Source organism: Globicephala melas, chromosome 19, assembly GCF_963455315.2.
Source record: "Globicephala melas chromosome 19, mGloMel1.2, whole genome shotgun sequence".
In the NCBI taxonomy this organism is placed as follows: Eukaryota; Metazoa; Chordata; class Mammalia; order Artiodactyla; family Delphinidae; genus Globicephala; species Globicephala melas.
In genome coordinates, this window is record NC_083332.1 from 49,956,675 (window position 1) to 49,981,875 (window position 25,201).

The 25,201-nt window shown below is 38.1% G+C and overlaps 1 protein-coding gene across 1 annotated transcript in view; it reads right to left on the reverse strand.

Moving 5' to 3' along the window:
- Positions 1-25,201, reverse strand: part of GLG1 (golgi glycoprotein 1) — a 148,099-nt gene extending 122,898 nt beyond the window's left edge. The window contains exon 1 of the mRNA XM_030863363.2: positions 24,725-25,201. Within this exon, the coding sequence (XP_030719223.2) occupies positions 24,725-25,168 (444 nt within the window). The 5' untranslated portion in view covers positions 25,169-25,201. The remainder of the gene's footprint in view (positions 1-24,724) is intronic.

Here is a 25,201-nt window from a genome sequence, read left to right on the forward strand (position 1 = left end):
CAAAAGCCAACAAAACTGCACTTCCAGGAATATTATCTACAACAATATGAAACTACATAAAAGCAAGGCTATTCACTGCAGCATTGCTCATAACCGCAAAATACAGGAAATAAACACTCATGCACAGGACAGTGGCTGAATAAACTAAGGAAGATCTCTATGAATTGATATAAAGTGATTTCCAAGACATAAGGTTAAATGAAAAAAAGCAAAGTACAAAAGAGTATCAAGTATGCTATCTTCTGGGTAAGAAATAAGGGGAAAGAAAAAAATATACATATAGTATCTGCTCATTGTACCTAAAGAAAGAGAAAGTATAAACTAAAAACTGAGACTGGCTACCCTGCAAATGGGAAGAAAAGGGTAGAAGGATGGGAATGGGGTAAAAGGTGTAGCAGGGAGGCAATTCTGGAACCATGTTATTTTTAGTGACTCAAAATTTTATTTACGTTTTAAAAATACTTATTTATTCATTCATTCATTTATTTATTTATGGCTGTGCCGGGTATTAGTTGCAGCATGCAGGATCTCTTAGTTGCAACATGCAACTCTTAGTTGCGGCATGCACGTGGGATCTAGTTCTCTGACCAGCGATCAAACCCGGGCCCCCTGCATTGGGAGCACGGAGTCTTACCCATCGGACCACCAGGGAAGTCCCCAAAATTTTAAAAATAAGAATGAGGGAAGGCAAAAATGCAATTCAAAGAAAAACAAACGAACCTAACTGTATTTCAACTGAATACCATAACCATAGGGGAGAGAGGGGAAGGAAGAGGGAGACTCACTCCAGTGGCTTATAAAGACAGTATTTTGACTTTATATCCTCAGTGCAATGACAAAAAGCGCTATAAACAAATACTGAACCCTAGTTAGTAGGTTTGCTTTCTCACAGTAACATAGTTTAGCATTCTGAAACCATTTTAAGTGTATTATATGATTCAGCAATCAAATAAATAATTTGTGGATAGTAAGAACCAAGTTTTTCACCGTCATGGAAGGGAATTATAAACATGGAAAGGGAGAAAGCTAGAATGAACCTTGTGGTATTGGAGGCATCAATATGAATAAAAATCAGCTTTTAACATGTTTGTCTATATATATACACACAGGTAAGAACAGATGTCTGTGTATATACACATATGTGCACGTGTGTGCATATGTCTGTATTAATGCATGTATGTAGATGCAAGGACACTATACATTTTCTAGCTCTGTCTGCTGAAGCAATGACACATGAGTAGCAATGAGCACACCTAGCACCCAGACCTTGGCTTCTAAAGACCACTCTCCACTAAAAGGAAACAGAGTTCCTTAGAGAAGTGGTTGATTCCAGGTCTGGGACTGGAAAAGTACAAGATGAGCCAGGAAAACTTCTAGTCTCTGGTCCGACATGTAAAGAGCTTGGAAATCATGACTCCCATCCTCACAATGAGAAAAAAGCTGAACAAACTGAAAATCAACAACTCTTCTGAAATCCATCAGACCTGAAGTCACTCGGCAAACTGTTGCCCCAAAATCGGAGACAGGTGAATACAGGGAATCACAGTTTACTGGAAGCTGAAGCCCAGAAGAAGCCCACTACTGGAGCCAGCAACACTTAAACTGTTACTGACAATTGCTCCAGTGTGGACAGAAATAAACTTTAGCATATATAGTCAAATGACTTTCAACAAGGGTACCAAGACCATTCAATGGGGAAAGGACAGTCTTTTCAACAAATGGTGTTGGAAAAATGTAACATCCTCATGCAAAAGACTGAAGTTGGATCCTTATCCTACAGCATGTACAGAATTAACTCAAAATGGATGAGACCTAAATGTAAGAGCTAAAACTGTAAAATTCTTAAAAGAAGGCATAAGGGGAAAACTTCATGACATGGAATTTGGCAATGATTTCTTGGATATGATGGCAAAAGAAATAGATAAACTGGACTACATCAAAATAAAAAACTTCTGTGCATCAAAGGACACAATCAACAGTGAAAAGGCAACCCATGGGATAGGAGAAAATATCTGCAAATGATTTACCTGATAAGAGTTTAATATTGAGAATACATAAAGAACTCCTACAACTCAACAACAACAAGAAGTAACCCGACTAAAAACTAGGCAAAGGACTTGAATAGACTTTCCTCCAAAGAAGGCATACAAATGGCCAATAAGCATATGAAGATGCTCAAATCAGTAATAATCAGGGAAATGTACATCAAAACCACAATGAGATATCACTTCACATCCATTAGAATATTATTTAAAAAATTAAAAAATAGGGAATTCCCTGGCAGTCCAGTGGTTAGGACTCAGTGCTTTCACTGCCATGGCCCAGGTTCAATCCGTGGTTGGGGAACTAAGATCCTGCAAGCCGTGGGGCATGGCCAAAAATAAATTAATTTAATTAAATTTTTAAAAACTTAAAAATAACAAGTGTTGGAGAGGATGTGAAGAAACTGGAACTTTGTGCACTGCTGGTGGGAATGTAAAATGGTGCAACCACTGCAGAAAACAGTATGGTCATACATTCAAAAAATTAAAAACAATTATGATATTATCCAGCAATTCTATTGATACTTCTAAGTATATGTATATCCAAAAGAATTGAAAGCAGGGTCTCAGATATTTGTATACCCATGTTCATAGCAGCATTATTCACAACAGCTGAAAGGTGCAAGCAACCCAAGTTGCTTGATGGCTGAATGGATAAATAAAATGTAGTCTACACATACAACAGGATATTATTCAGCTTTAAAAAGGAAGGAGGGGCTTCCCTGGTGGCGCAGTGGTTGAGAATCTGCCTGCCAATGCAGGGGACACGGGTTCGAGCCCTGGTCCAGGAGGATCCCACATGCTGTGGAGCGGCTGGGCCCGTAAGCCACAACTACTGAGCCTGCGCATCTGGTACCTGTGCTCCGCAACAAGAGAGGCCGTGATAGTGAGTGGCCCCCGCTTGCCGCAACTAGAGAAAGCCCTCGCACAGAAACGAAGACCCAACACCGCCAAAAATAAATATAAAAAAAAATAAAACTTTAAAAAAAAAAAAAAAGGAAAGAGGTTCTGACACATGCTACAACATGGATGAAACTTGAAGACACTAAGTGAAATAAGCCAGACATAAAAGGACAAATATTGTACAATTCCACTATTATATGAGGTACTAGAGTAGTCAGATTCAGAGACAGAAAACAGAATGGTGGTTACCAGGGGCTAGGGAGAGGGAGGATGGGTAGTTATTGTTTAATGGCTATGGTTTCAGTTGGGATGATGAAAAGTTCTGGAGATGGATGGTGGTGATGGTTTCACAACAATGTGAATATACTTAATTCATTTTGAACTGTAGACCTAAAAAATGTTTAATAATGGTAAATTCTATGTTACGTATATTTTACCACAATAAAAAAAATGGATGACACAGTTTTGGGTTCTTTTTGAACTTGTATGTTGCTGGTACGATAATAAAACAAGCAGTTGGGTAGATGCCAAGTGTGAAAACAAATTATACATGGGACTTCCCTGGTGGTCCAGTGGGTAAGACTCTGTGCTTCCAATGCAGGGGGCCCGAGTTTGCTCTCTGGTCGGGGAACTAGCTCCCACATGCATGCCACAACTAAGAGTCTGCATGCCACAACTAAAAGATCCCACAACTAAGACCCGGCAGAGCCAAAATAAATAAATATTTTTTTTAAAAAAGAAAACAAACTATACAAAAGCCAGACACTCCTTGTTTGCATTAGTGGCAGAGAAACTTAAAATAATTTAAGTTTCTAATTACTCATAGCCAATAAAAAGTTACTTTCTTTTTTCATTCAGGATTTATTGAGCATATGAGATGCACTAGGCTAGGAAATGGGAATACAACAGTTGTGTTGCTGTGAGTATGCACATACACCCAGAGCCTAAGAGGCCAGGTGCTACTAGTCAGACACAAAATCAGGTGACACACTGATAAAGTTTAGGCATTTTACAATGTATTGAAAAACTTCTAGCTGGAGAGAGAAGGTTCACTCTTGCAGTCCTGACATTTTGCATTCCTAAAGCTGTAATTCTTCTTTACAGAAGCTACTATGGTGCTTTTCCCAACTGTTCTGCATCTATTCCAGAATGGCATTTAAACCATTGTTTTGCCTACTTTCCTATAGGCAACCAGGTTTACTAAATATTATTTGTGGGGCACAAAGCCCCAAGTGTTTGGCTCCACCCCCAAACTACCTTGCAATACTAAACAACATGGTGACAATTTAGTAAATGACTACACAATTACTTTGAACAATAGGGATAAACATCTCTATTTACTTTCACTGAAATTTAATTTAGGAATGAAACAGTTCTGAGGAAGGAAAAAAAGAAGAAAAGCAGAATAATCTTTACTCTGTGGGTTGTAAGTTAAACCTAAGATAGCAACTCTCTTGAGAACTGGTAAGGTCTGTGAAATTCAAAAGGGCTATAGTCTTTAAGTTCTCCCAAAAAATTACAAATCATGTTTTCTGACACCAAACTGATTTGAATCTCCTCCTCCTTTCTTTATTTATGAGCATTTATATTTACCTTCTTACTCACCAGCATCTCCTATCTTTTACCTTCTACTTGTTCCTTTCTCTCTGCCTTTAAACTAAAATGAATTTCCTTAATCTTGAAATATCTTTATTTAACTGAGATGGCCTCCCTTCCAGATATTCTCACCTCTTGTCACTATCACACTTCTGAAATAGACTAATATAGTTTCAAATAGTCCAAATCTGGGTTCTGCAGAACCTGTTCTATCTCTGTTTTACAAAAACCCATGCCCTTTTCTCAGTCATTAATCTTAACTGTGCTATTTACCCTAGTGATTACTACTACCTCCTTTCAAATGTCCCTTTCCTTGGTTCCCACAACTAAAATTTTCCTCCTTGGCCTCCACAGTTAAAAACTCTTCTAAATCTTCTTTTAACTCTCAACCATTCCTTCTGTTCCCTGTAATTCCCTCAACAAGCTTCTTTCCAACCTTCAATTGTGAGCATTCCCCAGGGCTCAGTCCTTGGAATCATACTCTTCTATTTATACATTCTTTAAGAGGGCTCAACCATTTTCATACCTCCAACTACAGCCTTTTAAGCTGAATGACTAAAATTTAGATTCAGTTCAAGATCTAGTTCCAAATTTACACCCTCTTACTGGAAACTGCTTGACATGCCTGGCTGTCACTTCAAATTCAACACAAGCTAAGAATTATATATTTTTGGAGGGAGCCTAACAGTTAAACTTTAACCTCTCTTCACTTGGTTAAATTCTACTGTTCCTTCAGCTCAGCCAACGTCTTCTCAGGAAAATATTTCCTGACTCTCTGATTAGCCAAATGTCCACATAGATCTCTTTCAAAGCATTTATTGTAGCTATAATTTTCCATTTACTTTGTGATTCTTTAATGGCTATCTCCTCCACTAGATGGAAAGCCCCATGAGAACAAGGATCATGCCTTTTAGGAGTAGGAGATGAGTGGTATGATAATCTCCATACTCCCAATACCTACCATTAAGTTTCAGACATGTAGTAAATAACAGTTATCCAAAATGTGGCAAATGAATGAACAAAAGCACTCAATTTTTCCTAAGTAATGAGTCTCCCTTCAATCCCATTGCCATCTCCATTGCTACTAGTCCACTGTGGTCCACAGTTCAATTACAAAAGCAGCTTATTCAGTGAGTTCCTTCAGATCTTCCTTACTTCAATCCACACTGCTACAAAAATAATTTCCCCCCCCAAAAATAATAATAATTTCCCTAACTAATTTGCCATGCCATTCTCCTACCCAATAATATTCAGTGACTTCCCATTTCCCTCAAAAACGAATCTAAGCTAATGCAGACATTTCACTAAAGAGCTCAATTTGCCAAGAACAACTAATGTCAGCTGCTCAGGGCAGTTCTCCCATTGGCCATGGCATTGAAAAAGAAAAACAATGACTAATTCTTCTCTTTGACTCTCCTTTATTTTAAGTTCCTTGCAGACTTCCACCAGCATTATTACCTTGAAAATGTTACTATTAATTGCATCACAAAGGCCTAACATTAAGTAACCAAGTTTTGCTGGCAAAACATTTACAAACTATCTCTTAGGGTGTTTCTTACAAGTATGATTAATATTATTATTTACAACACTGTTATCAAGTAGAGTTTCAGACAGCTGCATTTTATAAATTTGTCCTTAAATTCCAATGCTCACAGATTCAAAATTCTAAATAAAATTATGGCAAATTAATTTAGCTATCTAAAATAACAGACGAACTCTGGTTCAACATTAGGAAAAAAATCTGGTAAAAAAATATAGCCCATTAAGAAACTTCAAGTTTCTTTTTCAAGGGACAGTTTCTGTACAAAATAAAATTTACAAAATATATACCTAAAAAATAAGAAAAAAATTCAACTATAATGTGTTATCATGCTATGATACTAAAATCTTTATGAAATAATAGTATGTAATACAATCAAGTGGCTTAGTTTTTCTTATTTAAGTCCAATCATTTAAACTGGGTTTTCTAAAGGTAAGTATAAGACAGATTATTCACATCATTTATAGTAAGAGCCACACAGAACAAAATATTAACAAGCTTTCAAAAGATTCTTTATTTTCAAAACACATATAACACTTCTAAGTGATTTAATCCCATGTCTGCAGAGTTTTATGCATGCTTCAATACAAAGAACTTCCTGAACTGAAAAACTGCATTATTAAAGTTAGAGTACCTCTGAATTAGAAAAAGCATAGACAGAACAAGATGGTGGACGACAGAGACAAGGAAGGCACAGAGAGATCAGAACAATTATCAGGTCACTAGGATGCTGCCCTAGTGAAGGAGAGCTACATGATCTCATTGCAGAGGTAGAGGAAGAAGAATCCACTGGATACAGTGAATTTGAAAAATTTCTTCCTGATGACTGAAGTACTACTGGAAAGAAGATACAGACCAATTCCGGAAGATCTCCTTCTTCAAGCTTTTGAGGTATTAGATCCAGCTAAACATGGGTTTCTTTCTAAGGAAGAACTGATTAACTATATGACTGAAGAAGGTCAGCCTTTTTCTCAGGAGGAAATGGAAGAAATGTCTGCTGCAATTGATCCAGAATCAAATTCAATTCATTACAAGGACTATGTAACAATGACGGTGATAGATGAAAATTAAACACTCTAAAGACTTCATTTCTTTCTTTCTTTCTTTTTAATATTTATCTATTTATTTTTGGCTGCACCGGGTCTTAGTTGCAGCATGCGGGATCTAGTTTCCCAACCAGGGGTCGAACCCAAGCCCCCTGCACTGGGAGCGCAGAGTCTTACGCACTGGACCACCAGGGAAGTCTCTCTAAAGACTTCATTTCTAACTGAAAGGATAATTTTGAGAATTGCTTGTCCTTATACATATTCCTGTAAGCACAGCTTTAGTCACATCCAAGTTTTGGTATGTAATATTTTTACTATCATTCAGTTCAAATTATTTTCTAACTCCAATTGTCATTTGTTTTTTGGGGGGTTACTTAGAAGTAGTGTATTTCATAACTTCTAGTTACTTTTTTGTTACTGATTTGTAGCTTAACTACAAGTCAAGAAACACACTTTGTATAATTTTAAAATTTTGAAATTTGTTAAAATTTGCCTTATAGCACAATATGGTCAGTTTAAAAAATGTTCCAAGTGTGCTTGAAAATAATTTATAATTTAAAGTTTTGGAGTATAATGACTATATATCTGCTTGTTGAATCAAATTTGCTGCTCATGTTATTTAAATTTTTTATATCCTTACTAATTTTTTTGGGTGGGTGTCTCCTGGTTCTGAAAGCAGTATCCTCTATCAGTGAATGACAGCAGTATGTTAAATCTCCTATTGTGATAGTGAATTTCTCTATTTTTTCCTTGTAGCTCTGTTGCTCTATATAAGTTGAAGTTAAGTACATACAAATTTAAAACTTCCTGGTAAATTGGACTTGTTGATATGAAGTGCCCTTGTTTATTTCTAGTAACGCTTTTGCTTTCAAGTCTACTATATCTGTTATTATATAATTTCCTTTTGGTTTATATTTGCACAGTATATCTTTTCCAATTCTTTTACTTTCAACCTTTTTGTACCATTATGTTTTATTTTTTTAATAAATTTTTTAAAATTAAAGAAAAACAATCTTTTAACCTTATATTTATACAGGAATATATTAACAGAAGTGTTCCAAAATTGTATGAAATTCCTGAAATTCTAAGATGCCCTGATACAATGTTATCAGTCCTACTTTAACAATTTATGTCACAGAAATAAGCAGATCTGTTTGCTAATCCCATTATAATGATCTCTCATTAGGTCTTTAATAATAAACATTTTCAGGAGGGAGGGACAAACTGGGAGATTGGGATTCACATATACACATTACTATACAGAAAACATAACTAATAAGAACCTGCGGTATAGCACAGGCAACTCTACTCAATACTCTGTAATGGCCCATATGGGAAAAGAATCTTAAAAAAAAAAAAAAGGTGGATATATGTATATATGTAACTGATTCACTTTGCTGTACACCTGAAATGAACCCATTCTGTAAATCAAGTATACTCCAATAAAAATTTTAAAAAAAGTATTGCTTGTCCTTAATTTCACACTTTATCTTATAATTCCTACATATGCTAATTAATGCCTTGTGACAACAATTTCAAGATACTTTGTTTTTTAAAGGTGATCATAACAGTTTAAAACAAATTTATTTAGTATGTCTAGCCTTATGGAGTGACAAATTGCTAATTATTTTTAAACTATTCTTAAAATATTAAAAAAAAAAAGAAAATAAAAAGCATGGGGCTTCCTTGGTGGCACAGTGGTTAAGAGTCTGCCTGCCAATACAGGGGACATGGGTTCGAGTCCTGGTCTGGGAGGATCCCACATGCCACGGAGCAACTGGGCCCGTGCGCCACAACTACTGAGCCTGCGCTCTAGGGTCTGCAAGCCACAACTATAGAAGCCCGTGCACCACAACAAGAGAAGCCACCACAATGAGAAGCCCATACACTGCAACAAAGAGTGGCTCCCGCTCACCGCAACTAGAGAAAGCCCGCGCGCAACAGACCCAACACAGCCAAAAAAAAAAACTTAAATGCCCTCCTGGCAAAAAGCAGTCATTACAAATACCAACAACATTTTAACATATAGCCATTCATATTAAATTGACTCTTAGAAAGCTCCAGCTGACAGCCATCTTCTGAATCCAGGAAATACAGTCGCTGCACAGCAAGAATAAACCTATGTCCAGACTTTAGCATGCCAATGGAAGTGATTTATCATCACAAAAGACTGAGCTCTAAATCATCCAATGGAGAACAAAAGTAATGGAATTTTTTAAAAAGCACACTAAACATACACATCAAAAGGTTGACAACATCCTATACAGGTTATTATTATAACTAAATTATTAAACAACTGTTTTGGATGACGGAGGATACTAGCTCAGAGGAACAAATACTCTGCGCTTTTGCTACACTCTACTTGCTACATTCTAATTAATCTAAAAAATGAATCTATTATTATCTCAATATAATCTATAAATCACCATTGCATGGCATCGTTAAACTCAGCAAAAGTTCCAACATGTATCAGTTTGAAATGCCATGCCATGTTGCAGGGTCAGCCATTCAGAAGACGGCTCAATTTCCCAACTTGGTATATCTTGAATCATCTGGAATTCCTTTTAGGTTACATAAACTTATAATAATGGAAAGGCCAGATCTAGAAAAAGATGACCGTGAAAATAAACATCTTCAGAAACTGAGGAAAAAAGCAAAGTCTAAGGATTTTGGCTCATCATAGCAGAATGAGCAGACCTGCTTCAGAAAAAGACACTGGTTTTCCCAACCACCTTGAGGAGGAGAAAAAAAAGACTTAACACAAAATAAATGCAGTTGTTTTTGACTAAGATACAATTTCTCTTTTCTTTCTTTTTTTTTTAAAGTTCTGGCAGTAGGAGAGTGTTTTGTTTTTATTAAGCACAAGAAAAGCTATGAACTAAAACTGACTTGGAATACAATTTTTTCATATAGCTTACAGTAAATGTTTAAAACCTATTTATGTGATAAAGCAAGTAGAGCAAAATGTTAATGGTAAAATTTTAGTGGTCGGGTATATGGGTGATCAATGTATGATTTTTTAAAACTGTTCTGTACCTTTGAAATTTTCCATAATAAAATGAGGGCTAAAACTAAATCTACCTCTTAGAGTAACAGTGGTGATTAAATAAGATTATGTATACAAGCACATAGCAGTTGCCCAATAAATGTCAATCTACTTCCTCATCTCTTTTGAACAAAGTCACTTATCCAAAGAATGAGCTGCCACAGAACTCAAGAACTTCAGGTTCTAGCAATATATATGTTCAGAACTTGAAAAGTCTTCAACAATAAACATGAAGTTCTTTCAAAGGCATAGATGAACTCAGGAGAAAGAGGAATCCCCTAGGTGCCAGGAAAAGGAGGGAGGGAGGATTAAAAACCATGGCACCAGAAGCAGAGGAAGGAAGAAGGGGGACTGTTCCATTAACCTAGGGCTTGGGGCTTAATGCCACGCATAGGACACAAGGTCTTGACACTTAGCAAGTATAAAACTGGCACTGAGATCACTACACAAGGCTGAAACTGCTTCCATACTTTAAATCAAAGAGATCATAACACTAAAAACTGATCACATGGAAGTATTTCCACACATTTAGAGCAAAGAAAAATCTGATTGCTTATAAACAACTGTCATCTTCCTAGAGAAAATGTGAAGGAACATAACTGCTTGATATGACAAATAAAAGGCTGGCACATGAACTTGATCTGACTTGCCCAGATAACTGTGATACAACTTGCTAGTTGTCTTGCTAGCATTTTGTGCTCCCCTTTTCACAGTGGGGAGCTGTCACTAGGAGCGCATTACCCAGTCCCGTGTATCTAGGTGCTGCATGTGAAGAGTTCTCGCCTGTGGAATGTGAACAAAAGAGTTGATCACCTCGAGGCCAAGGCTTTTAAGAACTTGTGCTTGGGGACTTCCCTGCTGGTGCAGTGGTTAAGAATCCGCCTGCCAATGCAGGGAACACGGGTTCGAGCCCTGGTCCAGGAAGATCCCACATGCCGCGAAGCAGCTAAGCCCATGAGCCACAACTCCTGAAGCCCACGTGCCTAGAGCCCGTGCTCCACTACAAGAGAAGCCACCGCAATGAGAAATGAAAAGCCCGAGCACCGCAGTGAAGAGTAGCCCTCGCTCGCCACAACTAGAGAAAGCTCACGTGCACCATCGAAGACCCAACACAGCCAAAAATAAAAAAAAAAAGTACTTGTGGTTGAATTTTATGGTATGTGAATTATACGGAAGGAAGGGTAATAAGGACCTAAAAAAAAAAAAAGAAAAAGCAGCAGGCAGGGTTTCTAATTCTCTTGTCTGCCTGAAAGTGGAAGACTCTAAAGCCCTAGGAAATAGGACCACAAGCTGGGAGGAACCAGGGTCTCCCGATCACTAGATGGCTGGCAGTCTTCCACAACTTCTCTTGCGCTAAGCCACTGGTAGTTTTGGGTTTGGTATGGCAGTTAGTTTTGCCCTAAATAATACATTAAGGAAATCTTTTATCTTCTAAGTTCGTGAAAGGCTTGGCTCAACCCAGTTACAAACAAGCCGACCTTGGCACAAAATGAAATTATACCTGTGGAACTCTCATACTAAGATAGTTTAGTCAACATGAGCAATGGGGAAAAAAAGCTCTTTATCTTAATTAAAAAAAAAAAGTTAAACGGGTAACACATACATACACCTCAAATATTTTTTTAAAAAATCAAAAATATAGGGAATTCCCTGGTGGTCAGTGGTTAGGACTCGGCACTTCCACTGCCGTGGGCCTGGGTTCAATCCCTGGTTGGGGAACTACGATCCCACAAGCAGCACGGTGCAGCCAAAAAGAAAAAAAAATCAAAAATATTAAGAACAGAGTGGAAAGTTTCCCACCCATTTTTATCCTCCATTAGCCTTAATTTCTTCTTCTGGAGCATTCTAATGCAAATACAAGCAAATATTAGTAAATATTATTCTTATTTTTCCCCTTTGATTGTAAAAAAGGTAGTATACTATACAAAGTGGTAACTTTACTTTCTTAATTTAGTCATAGATCTTGGAGCTCTTTCCTGACATAAAGAGTTTCTTTTCCACAGTAATACAACAGTTCATTGCATTGATGCACAATAAATTTATTTAATCACTTCCTTATTGAAGGGTGTTAGGTTGCTTCCAATTGTTTGCTATTACCAAAAAAAAAAAAAACTTCAATTAAATACCTCCTACACACTGATCATACTGTTATGTATAAATTTTCAGAAGTAGGATTGTTACCTCAAAAGATAGATATATACATTTGCAATTTTAATAAATAATGCTTAATCTCCTTTTCTAACAAATTCTTCTATTCATTTCCATTTGATAGGTCAGAAGTTAAACTTCAAGGGATAGTGATTTCTACTTCTGCTCACAAAGGATTAATTACCACAGAAACTGCCCCCGTAGTAATTAACAACTAGACAAAATATATGAAATAATTTTCAGTCACTGGACAACAGGCAGCATAAGCCTATGATCCCTGAGAGAAGTGAAACAATGTGAGCCTGACGATCACCCCATCTTACTGCCAGGAGGTGGTTTCTAGGCTGCAGCACAGGGAGGAGGAACCCAAACAGACTCTAGTGTATTTGCTGAGTAGAGGAGAGAAATCAAAGTTCAGGGGATCCAAGGCGGCCAGAATTTGCAAGACAGAGAGAGTAATGGAAAGGAGAGCTGTACAAAGAACACAGGAGCTCTTCAGAGGAATCGCCCTGAGTCAAGTCCTATCCTATGCGTATGCAGTGGGAAACGAAACACTGAAAAGCAAATACGCCAAATAATTCTTGAAGCTCACAAGGCAGGGAGTAGTTCATACCCACCAACCAGAAAGGAGAGACCTCACATAACTTGGGACGTTGGGTAGAGTCCCAGAAGAGTCACATCTCAGCAGCAGAATTAAAGTAGACATAGACTAAAGGCTGCTCTGGACTTGCCCTAACAAAGTTTAAAAGCAAGCCTCAAAAGGATCAAACTGATCTCCATGTAACCTGTGTGCCAGACAAAATCTAACACTCTTGAAGGGAATTCGACCAAATTCAGCAAAGACGTAAAATGCACAATGACCAACACCCAATAAAAAAAATCACCACACGTGCAAAGAAGTAGGAATGTGACCACCAGAAGAAAAATTAATCAGTGGAAAAAGACCAAGAAATGACAGATGATGGAATTAGCAGATGAGGACCTTTTTAAAACAGCTATTACAAATGCATTCAAGGTTGTAAAGGAAAATATGAACATAACGAAGAGAGAAATGGAATATATATGTAAGACCCAAATCAAACTTCTACAGATGAAAAATAGAGTATCTAAAACAAAAGATATACTGGACAGATGGCACTAACAGCAGACTGGAAATCACAGAAGAAAAGACCTATGAACCTAAAAATACAGCAATAGTAATAATCCAAAATGAAACAGAGGGGAAAAAAAAAAACCCAACCCCACTGTTGGTGGGGAGAGGAGGGTGAAGAAAAGAGCCTCATGATTGTGAGACGATAGCAAGCAATTTAACCTGTGTAAGATTAGCGCCCAGGAGAGGAGAACAGAAAAATTATTTTAAGAAATAGGGGCACACAGTATGTGTTCAAATATTTGTTGGCAGATTTAAATAAAAATGGGCTATAAAAATACATTTAAAAATATGAAAATATATCATTTATGTAAATGTGAAAATTATCAGAGAAGCAATGTGGTAACACGGAAAAACAGAGGCTCTAAATTTAAAAAGGCTTGAGTTGGCGTCTAAGCTCTGTTTCTTAATACTTACAAGACTTGGCCAAATCACAATCCATCTGATTCTTGTGGTTTTTCTGTCTGTAAAATACGGCTGATATCTGTCCTATCTACCACATACCATTATCAAGAACTGCAAATGAGATTTAAGGGGTTCCATAAACTAAATGTTAGCTAGCAACTTAACTCAGAGTAACTAAATATTTAGGGAGAAGGTTGTTGGGTCAATACTCAAGTTTTAAAAAGCAAGTATATTTGGTGAGTTCTTCCCTGACATTTATACCTGGTTCCACATTTCCCCTATTGTAAGAGAGGTAAGAAAAGTTTTTCAGAATACATTATTTTTTAAGAAACAAAACTCTCATGTCACCTTTTTTTAATGCCAAATAATCATCTTGCTTATTAATTAACCCCTACAGTGAGTGCTCAGTAAATATTTCACAAATGAATGAGTAAAAATATAAAACAATCTACAATGGTTCTCTTCTTTTGGTCCTAGGGGCAGATAAGCCAAATGAGAAGCTGGGGAAAAAATTTCAGGAAGACTCCCAAGGTGAAAGCCCTACACTACAATGACTAAATTTCTCCTGTCTCTAGAGTTCAAGATGATACAAAAGGAAACAATGATATTGCTATAGAAGCATATACTGCTTACTCAAAATCTGAGCAAGATGAACAACAGACTGAACCATGTGAAACTGCTTTTTATAAATCAAATATGATCAAATATTAGTAATTCTTATGGTTCCGTCTGCTAGTAAAAACAAGCCAGAAAACAATGCTTAAAGGAGAACTGGTAGGGGGTAGGGGCAGTGGACTGTGCAAAGGGAAAGGTAATGAGCAACAGTCTGGGGCAGAAACTTCTCAAATCACTGAATATAAAATCTTTGCCAACAAAATATTTACATAAAAACTCAACAGCTATAACTGGCACTCTCTGGAAGCCAATACCATTAAACGACTTGGGGGAAAGGTAGTGCCAGTAAGATATCATGTAGGGAGCTAGTGGGAAGCAGAGCTGGAGAATGGAGAAGCAGCCTGAGACCATGGGCTAAAGAATGTGAATTTGTTTCCAAAAGAGGAAGGGAACCATACCAATCTCATCTGACTTCCGCTTTCACTGCTCTAATTTCTCCTGTTTCAGATGATACTTTCAAGTTGAAAATCAATATACAATCGTATAAATTCTTGAAACTTCTTATAATGATTTAAAAGAAAACCAACAACTCTACACACTAAAAGCTTTTATCTATACACACGTCAGTCAGGTACTAACCTAGCAAATCAGAGTTTGAATAAGAGATTGTGGATTTTTTTTTCTACACCATGTGGCATGTGGGATCTTAGTTCGACCAGGGATTGAATCCATGCCCCCTGCATTGGGAGTGCGAAGTCTTAACCACTGGACCCCAGGAAGTCCCGAGATTGTGGAATTTTGCCTATTTCAAAACTATTCAAAACTAACTCTACTACCTAATTACCTCAGAAAGAAGGCTTACATACTGAGAATATTTTGTGCTGTCCTTAATGTATGATTAATTTATGTATTTATACCTCAATATAGACTGTTTCATAGGCCAGAAAATGTTCCCACCTTAGCAACATAAAAGTCCTTACACATTACTTTCCCTCTGAAAAGTTGCCAACTTTCAGGAAAGTTTAAGTGATTTTTATACTTATCTGGTTTTACAAAGGGCAAAAAGATAACAATCAATGCCTTCTGTTTCTCAGCTGATAAAAGTTACTTAGTCATTCCATTCTACAGAGGGAGGATGTTTTAAGCAACAGTCTTCAGAAATAGAAGAACTAATTTTTTCCCTCTTATATCAAAGAACAGAGATTTCCTTTGTCTGATAGGCAGTATATTCCAAATTTAGGCATCATTTAGGCCAAGAGAATGAAAGAACATTTGGTAGAACTGAATTCCTTTACCCAGAGAATTCAGTCCTTTGCACTCCACAACCTCAAAGTGTACACATTTTAAATACCTGGTAAAGACTCTATAAAAAGTTTTTTTTTAAATACTACCTTCATTATTTGTTTTTTAATAAATTTTTATTTATTTATTTATTTTTATTTTTGGCTGCCTTGGGTCTTTGTTGCTGCGCTCGGGCTTTTCTCTAGTTGCGGTGAGCGGGGGCTACTCTTCGTTGCAGTTCCCGGGCTTCTCATTGGGTGGCTTCTCTTGTTGCACGGGCTCTAGGCACACGGACTTCAGTAGTTGTGGCACTCGGGCTCAGTAGTTGTGGCTCGCAGGCTCTAGAGCGCAGGCTCAGTAGTTGTGGTGCGTGGGCTTAGCTGCTCTACAACATGTGGGACCTTTCCGGACCAGGGCTCGAACCCGTGTCCCCTGCACTGGCAGGCAGATTCTTAACCACTGCGCCACCTGGGAAGTCCTATAAAAAGTTTTTGACCTTACTACTCTTCAAGTTCAACTACAGCTTTCTTGAAGAAGCCTTGGAAGGATTATAATAAAAGGTGTGGCACATTACAATTTACTTCAGATTTCTCTTAAGACAGTGAACATAAAGCCATATCTTGAAGGACGTCATCTGCAACAACAAAGGGCAGAAAGACCACTGATGGGCAACTGCAATTTGATGGATGCTCTATATATTTAAATTTTTTTCATCCTCTTCATAACCCTGTGGGAGTGGTTTCATACCTCAATTTTACACATAAGAAAAGTGAAGGCTGAAGAGATAAATCTGTCCAAGGTCACAGTAAGTGGTAAGTTAGCTAGGATCTGAATCCAGGACTGCAGTTCCAGAGCCCACTCTTTACCACTCACCACACTGCTCCTCCTATGATGAGCTCCACGTGACTACAGGACCTTATCGCTGCTGATTATTTCATGTGCAACAAGTATGCGCAGTAGATGGCATTAATTAACAAATGGCAGACTTTGTGCATGATTAAAATTCTCCATTACATTCCCTTCTCCCTCCTTGAAGTTTTTGTTCACTTTATGTTGTTTATCACATTACAGAGCTGATTTGGCCAGCATAGGAACTTTGGGAATTCTGTTAAGTGACTTGCAGTCTGTCTTTCTATGTTAACTTAAATTACAAATGAAACCTTCCTAGACATCAGAGCGTTTTCTTTAAACATGATTTTTTTCTTTCATTTTTTTTTGGTAACTCTGCATTTGAATTGATTTATAACATACACACATTCTCCTGGTTAATTTCTCTCACATATCATTTCACTTCACTGTTTATCTTCCTTATGATTTTAACTATACATCACATTTGTTATTTTTTTTTAAAGGAACACAAAAATGTTTTAAGAGTTTGTTCTTTGTTCTGTTTTACAAGGATACAGATCGAGGAATTCAACCAAGTACCCATTTTCACTATGACTCCCCCTGTATAGAGTTATAATGTTATTCAAGGCTTCAATAGGAGAATTTATAGGTACTGTAAACACCACGCAGTCGATCTAACATAATATTCTAATTTCAGTAAAATTATTAAAACTGAATGAAAATACATGTCTGGTTCTCTTAATTCATTGTTTTTAGATTCCAGTCCACACTCTTGTTCCTCCACACTCTATTTTAATGCAGATACAAGGGTTAGTACTGGCACAGTTCTGAGGGCCATCACTTGACATTCTTTCTTAAGTTTTAAATATATCTAACTCAATCAAATAAAGATGAGTCACTTGCGGGCTTCCAGTTTTATGAGTTCAGCTCCTCTTAATCTGAAGGAGCTACTGTACCCCTTTACAACTCATAAAGTCGGCATGAGGAAAATGACATCCATCTATTAACCAGGCATTTTAAGGTGGCTAAACTAAGAATTTCATGATATGAACATCAATTTAAAACTGAAAAGCAGTGAAGAGTTTTTTTCTGATTCTCCCAACCATTTCCTCTACCATATGCGCATAGCATTTAATTTCTCCTTCTCTTATGGTACTTACTACTTTATAACTTGTATTATAGTTTTAATAAAGATACCTTTTTCTTCTTCCAGATCAGTGCTGTCCAACAGAAATATAATGGAAGCCACATATATTATTTTATGTCTTCTAGTAGTCACATTAAAAAATAAAAAGTAAAACTGGCTTTAATAATGTTTTTAACCCAATATATCCAAAATATTATCATTCAAACATGTAATCAATATAAAAACTGAGACGGGAATTCCCTGGCAGTACAGTGGTTGGGACTCCGTGCTTTCACTGTTGAGGTCCCGGTTTCGATTGCTGGTGGGGGAACTAGGATCCTGCAAGCTGTGCAGCGCACCCCTACCCCCCCCAAAAAAATTGAGATAGTTTACCTTCCTGTGTGTTCTAAGTCTTTAAAATCAAGTGTGCATTTCACACTTACAGCACATCTCAACTCAGACTACTCATATTTCAACTGCTCAGTAGCAACATATATAGCTGGTGACTACCACAGGCACAGGGGGAGGGGGAAAGAGCCATTTTACAGTTGGACAGACTTGCTTTCAAATATCAATTCCACTACTTACTGGCCCTGAGGGAGTTCCCTCATTTAAAAAATAGTAATAATTAAAATAATACTAATGATATATCTCTCATAGGATTAAATGAGATATAACACCTAGAGAACATCTGGTCCCTTAGGGCAGGGCACACAAAAAGCCCTCGATAAATGCTAGCTATAATCAATATTTGTAACCTTTAACACTAAGCACAGTGTCTTGTACACAGTATTTATTCAATAAATGTTTGCTGAAGGAAGAAAAACTAATTTGCATGACATCCTACAAGCCATTTTAACTGCTTCTTTTTAAAATACTACATACATTTCTCATATAAGCAAGAGAAGTTTTTTGGGAGGATTGTTGCTGATGAAATTTGTTTTGAATACATTAGAAGAAACGTATCATCTTATCTCTTGGACTGATCGAGTATTTTATTTTCTTCCAAAGAGCAATGAAATTATTCAGCAACTATATACTGTAAAGCAGTCTTATCAAGAGGCTTCTTAAAAAGTTCCTTCCATAAGTGACAGTGCTATTTTACAGGTAACTCACTTATCTGGGGGAATATTTTTTTTTTTTTTGGGGGGGAATATTTTTATCTCAGGGATAAAAACACATCCCATTTCTGGGCTTTAGTTGGAGAACAAGACAGCGGTGTATGCAAGACCCTTTATAATCTGGACTCTGAAAAAATTCTCAGACTCTCTACTTCAGTACAGTCAGTACAGCCCCCTTAATTTCTCAAAGCATCTTCCCTTTTCACTTGTGCTTATGATTCCCTTGCAATGTTTTATATTTCTACAGATGACAGAATCACAACGTACCAGAGCTGGAAGGATCTTAAGCGATAATCCAGTCTTAGAATTTTCCAAAGCATGTACCATAGGTGATAAGCAAGATGATTTCTGGTGGTATGTGTTAGTACGGCCTACTTTAATGGTAACATATTTTGTTTAACATAAAAAAGAAAAATACAACTAGCACATCAAACTCAAGAACTCATGTGTATCTTCACTTACAACAGGGCTAAACTGTCCCTACTTAAGGGTAAAAAAAAGTGATAAGATTTTTAAGCCAAGAGTAGCAGAGCGGAGTTCCATCCAAGTCTAAATCCTAATTTTGTGCTCTTTTCATTGCCCTAAAGAATTTACTTGTCTGTGTGACACCAAGTGATGAACACTCTCTTATATAACTGTTTCTTGATCACAATCCCATTTATCAAACCAACTGTAAGCAATGGTAGTGTCTTAAAGTACTAGTGTTCTTCCACAATGATAAGTGCATAATTGGGGATCAATAATGCCTTGAGGGGCTTCCCCGGTGGCGCAGTGGTTGAGAGTCCGCCTGCGGATGCAGGGGACACGGGTTCGTGCCCCGGTCCGGGAAGATCCCACATGCCGTGAGGCGGCTGGGCTCGTGAGCCATGGCCGCTGAGCCTGCGTGTCTGGAGCCTGTGCTCCGCAACGGGAGAGGCCACAGCAGTGAGAGGCCCGCGTACCGCAAAAAATAAAAAATAAAAAATAAAATAATGCCTTGATTATGTGGTTAGACTGCTTCCAACCACTGAGAGTCAGCATAGGAGGAAATTCCATATTGGCTCAAACAAAACAATCATAATGTATCCTAAAGCCAAACGATGTTTGGATTAACTGCTGTTTGCATTATCCATTTCACTATTTCACCCGTGAATGAATAAGGAACCAGGAGATGTCACATATATAAATCCTAGAAACTATAAAATACATACATACAGAGAATATACACAGGAAACAACTCATAAAGGTTAAATAATAGGAATCTTAGAAATTGTAAATTGTACTATTTCCCAAGCCTCTCATCTAACACATGAGGAAACTGAGACTCGAGTGGTAAACTGACTTGCTCACAGTCATAGAATTAGTTAATGGCAGTGCCAGCTCTAGTCCTAGTTTACTCTTTGTGGTGTTCCATTGATTCAATACAAATAGTAGGGGAATATATCTAAATTCTTCCATTATACCAGTACAAATTCTGCTTAAGGTGAAATGGGATCTGAAAATCTTTTCATGAAGCAGAAACTCTACTTGTAATGGACTCAGACTAGTAATTAAATTAGCTTTGTCTAATAATGCCAGTCTGTCCACCTGAGAAATCGACAATACTCCAATGCAAAGATGCTGCTCCTACCCAGTTGTTCTTGGTAGTGAAGAAAAGAAGATTCTCATTCCAGGTGACTCTTCTCCTTTTGTGTGTACTTATGAACCCCTGGTGTTCTCAACAGCCACATACTAGCAGTTTCCCTAGCTGCAACCATCCATGGCAGATTAGAAAGAATACAATCTTTGAAGACAAAGAGAACTTGCTGAATACCACCCCTACAACTTAGGATATAACACTGGACAAATTACTTCATCTATCTGAGCCTGTTTCGCAACTAAGATAATAACGCTATTCACCTCACAGGATAAATGAGATAATACAGACATTATGGCATACTATCTTAGGATACGTACAGTTAAGAGAAAGGCTAAGAATAGAATAAGAAAATGTTCACCTATGAGTTTGAAAGTAAGTTTACAGTTTGTAATGTTGAAATATTAATTCCTGTTCAATATGTAAAATAGGCCATCTAAAATAAATATTTACAAAGCATTCACTCTGAGCATAGTTTAGAGATAGTGGTCACAAATTTATAACCTGAAACTGATATATCAAGACAAAGTACCAAGAAATTCAGAAAAAATACTCACAATGGTTTCAAATACTAAAAAATAACAATTAGATTCTGGTTTTTTTTTTTTAAGTCCTTATCAGAGACTCACATTGAAGTATTTATAACAGAAATGACAGTGTTTGGAACTTGCTTTAAAATATCCATTCTCCTAACCCCTGTGATTTAAAAAAAAAAGTGAGGATAGCTGAAGCTGTGTGATGCGTATGTGGGGAGTCATCATACCATTCTATTTGTGTTTATGTTTGAAATTTTCCATATTAGAAAGTTTTTTGTTTCTTTTTTTAAATCAAACAAAAAAAAACAACCTAAGAAAAACTATGCACATCACTAATAAACTTCTAAAGAACCAACATCTCCATCTGCAACTTCTAAACACAAGATACTATTGGTCGGGACTTCCCTGGTGGCACAGTGGTTAAGAATCTGCCTGCCAATGCAGGGGACACAGGTTTGAGCCCTGGTCCAGGAAGATCCCACATGCCATGGAGCAACTAAGCCCGTGCGCCACAACTACTGAGCATGTGCGCCACAACTACTGAAGACCGCGCGCCTAAAGCCCGTGCTCTGCAACAACATAAGCCACCACAATGAGATGTCCGTGCACCGCAACGAAGAGTAGCTCCCGCTCGCCGCAACTAGAGAAAGCCCGCACGAAGCAACGAACACCCAACACAGCCAAAAATAAATAAATAAATCTATTTAAAAAAAAAAAGAAAAAGATACTGTTGGTCATTTCAGCCAAAAATATGTAAACTATTTTAAAATTACTCTCAACATAAAGCATGTCTTATCTCTTTATCAAATACCAGACAAGTAATACTTTTGGTATTACTTCTCCACCTGATAGAACAGCCCAGGATGTATTTTTCCTTTTTACCCTTATATCTTCTAGTTATATATTCTTATGACTAGAACTACTACTAACTACATATACATACACACACACGTAACCAGGACTACTATCCATCATTACTGCTAATATACCCACTATGTAACAGGGGACCCGCTGGGTATACTTCACCTTTTAAAAAGTATGACTCAGCTGACAGAGTTAAAAAAAGAATCCCCCACAACATATAACCTTAAAATAGTGGCCAGAAGGAGAAAAAGCTGTGAACTAATCTTAGTCTATGTACAGTTTCAATATAGTTCACACATAAAATTTTAATTTGGTGGCATATGATGCATTAGACAAACGGAAAGTATCCACTGAAATTATTTAAAGGTAAGTATAAATACCTTCATATAGATTCTCTAAGTGAATTAGTACATAACTTTGAACACTAAAGAGAACCTTAAAATATCTGAACTTAAGACTTAACCTACCCACGTTGTTTCAAAATAAAAATGTGGTTTACTATACTACCATTTAAATACTCACATGCTTTGTCTTTTCATAATTCTAATAGCAAGAACACAGAGAACAATCTTCCCCAAATATGTATCCAAAGGGATAAAGAAGCACAAATGTCTACTTTCCTATCAAACTGTCCTACTTACCAAAAAGCACATACAAAACATATTCCACACTTTCACCTCAAATGTGCCTAGCTAGTTTACTTTTTAATCGTTATGCTCTTTCAAACACATAATTGAGATTTAACTAATTCTCTGAGTGGAATAAAATTTCTTTTTGCTGTCTTTAAAGGAAAAAAAGAAGTAGTTTAAAAATAGCTCCACCTCCTAAAGAATATACACAGCTGTTCATGATACTATTCTTTCAATTTTTATGTATATAAAATTGGAGGAAAACTAATTAAATTGGAAATTTGGAAACCCCTGCCCCCCCCCAAACTGCCTCTTCCAATTTACATGACACCTTTTCTTTCTCTAGAGCATAAAACGGGCTCCATTAGCTTACTCACCTTCAATCAGTCAACACTATTCACTGAGTCTCAGCACTGAATAAGGTACTCTGAAAAGTTACAAAGGAAATACAGGACCTAGTAACTACCTTCAAAGAGTTTAAATCCCTATAAAGGAAGAAAAATGTAGTTACCAAAAGAATACCCTTGCTGAGAATCTTACAGTCAAAGGTGGAGCAGGGACTACATTTTCAGACCAGGATCTTTACACTAACTAATGCAAGAAAGATAGTACCTACCAAATTAAAAAGACTCCAAAAGTGGTCAAAGCTAAGTTATTTACAGATTGTATATGCTGCTACACACTTCTACATGCATGACAAAGGAAGACTGCTCCTGTGAGTGACTGTTTCCAAATGTCCCTAATGCACGTAAGGAGACATGTATTCCTTAAATGGGCCACTTTTTGCCACTTTCCCTAATAACATCCTGTTTCTACCACAAACTGCTTAACCAAATGTTTGGCCTTCAATATTAGGATCCTAGTTTGAGAGAACAGCATCTATTATATATCCTCGAAGGCCAAATAGAAAATTTCAGGAAGCTTGACAGAATTACGAATCATAGCTGTTATCGACTAGAGGAGTAGTTGCAGAATAAAGAATAACAAGGGATTATCTTCATAGTTTTCAAACTGTAGATAAGTCATCTAAGGCCCCACATTTCTGGTGGCTCTAGAAATTTCCCTTCTCGCTGTCTCCTGAGCATGTATATCTTTTCCTCCTGTGAATTACTCTGCGTGGAATACCAGAGCAAATATCACAGGGGGATGAGGGGGAAAAAACCTGCCAAGACTAGCATTTTTCAACAAGCCAGTGGTTTTCCTATGACCATGAACACCTTAGAAAATTCTCTTAACAACTTCCCAAATAAAATTGTATCCAGCGGTGGCTTTATTCTACCTGTCAACCTTTGGGCCTAATTCTATACACCTAAACCTTACAAAAAAAGTATCCCTACCAGATTTGCTCCCAAACTTTGATAACTGTCAAAAATGCACTTAAGTCTGCAGCATTAAATACAGAGAAGAAATTCTCTGTTACTTAACTGAATCACATCAAACAACATCAAACCTAGACTGCATTAAAAGGTACTGTTAAAATCATATTCAGACGTCAGAAAGGCAAAGACCCCACAATCCATCTTCAAATACTGCCCCAACTTTTCAAGCTCTGGGACTCTAAATCACTTGAAGTAACAGCTTACACTTGAGATTCATTACAAATTGACCAAAAGAAATGAAGAAGAAAAAGAAGGAAAAAAAAAAAGCATATATTACTTTCAGCAGCTGGTAAATAATAGGAATTTTTGAATTACAAAAGAATAGGGTAAAGACAGTAAATTTGGTTGCTGTCTACAATACACATCAGAATAGAACCAGTTACCTAAACAAACATTATCTACTGCCAATAAACAGCAGGGCATTCTTTAACAGCTGAAGTACGCCAACCATTTTTCATGTTTAAAAGGGTTGCTACAAATTATCCAAGTCGAAACGGATGGCAAAATCCTAAACAGGTTTTCACCGAGGAGCCACCGCGCTTACAGCATCACACAAAAGACCGGAGCAAATATAAACACGCTCTGGGCCTTCGCCGACTGCAGCCGGGAGCTGGGGTCTGCGTCCCAGACCCCCGCACCCAGAGGTAATGAAAGGTGGGGGTGGGGTCCCCTTCTTGGAATGCGCCGGGTAGAGAGGGGCAGAGAGGGAAGGAGCGAGCGCAGCTCAGAGGAAGCGAGAGAAGCAGCAGACCGTCGTCAGCGGCTTCCAAGGCCGGCGACACCCTCGGGCCCGCAGCAGGCCTGGACCTCCCGGCCCCGTCCTGTCTCCTCACCTCCCTCACGTCCTGCAAGCACTCCAGCACCGCCAGGTTGTTGCTCCAGGTATGCTTGGGACACACACGGGTCACGTCCTCCCTGCAGGACTCTTCCTCCGCCAGCTTCCAGCCCCCGCCAGCCCCGCCAGGCCCTGATCCGCCCCGCCGGGCCGGAGACCCACCCGCCGGGAAAGGCGGCTGCGGCTGCTGAGGCGGTTGTTGCTGCTGCTGCTGCTGCTGCTGCTGCTGCTGCAACTGAGATGACTGAGGCAGCTGGAGCTGACCCCCTAGAGCGCCGCCTCCAGGTTGCCCTCCGAGGGGCAGAAGGTTGGCCCCCGGGCCCTGGCCTGGGCTGTGGCCTCCCTGGCCCTGGAGTTTGTCGGCCCCGGCCGCCGCGAGCAGCAGTAGCTGCAGCGCCGCCGACAAGCTGAACATCCTCCGTACACGTCCACACGCCGCCATCTTGAGTCCGCGGCGAGCTCGACGCACCCGCCG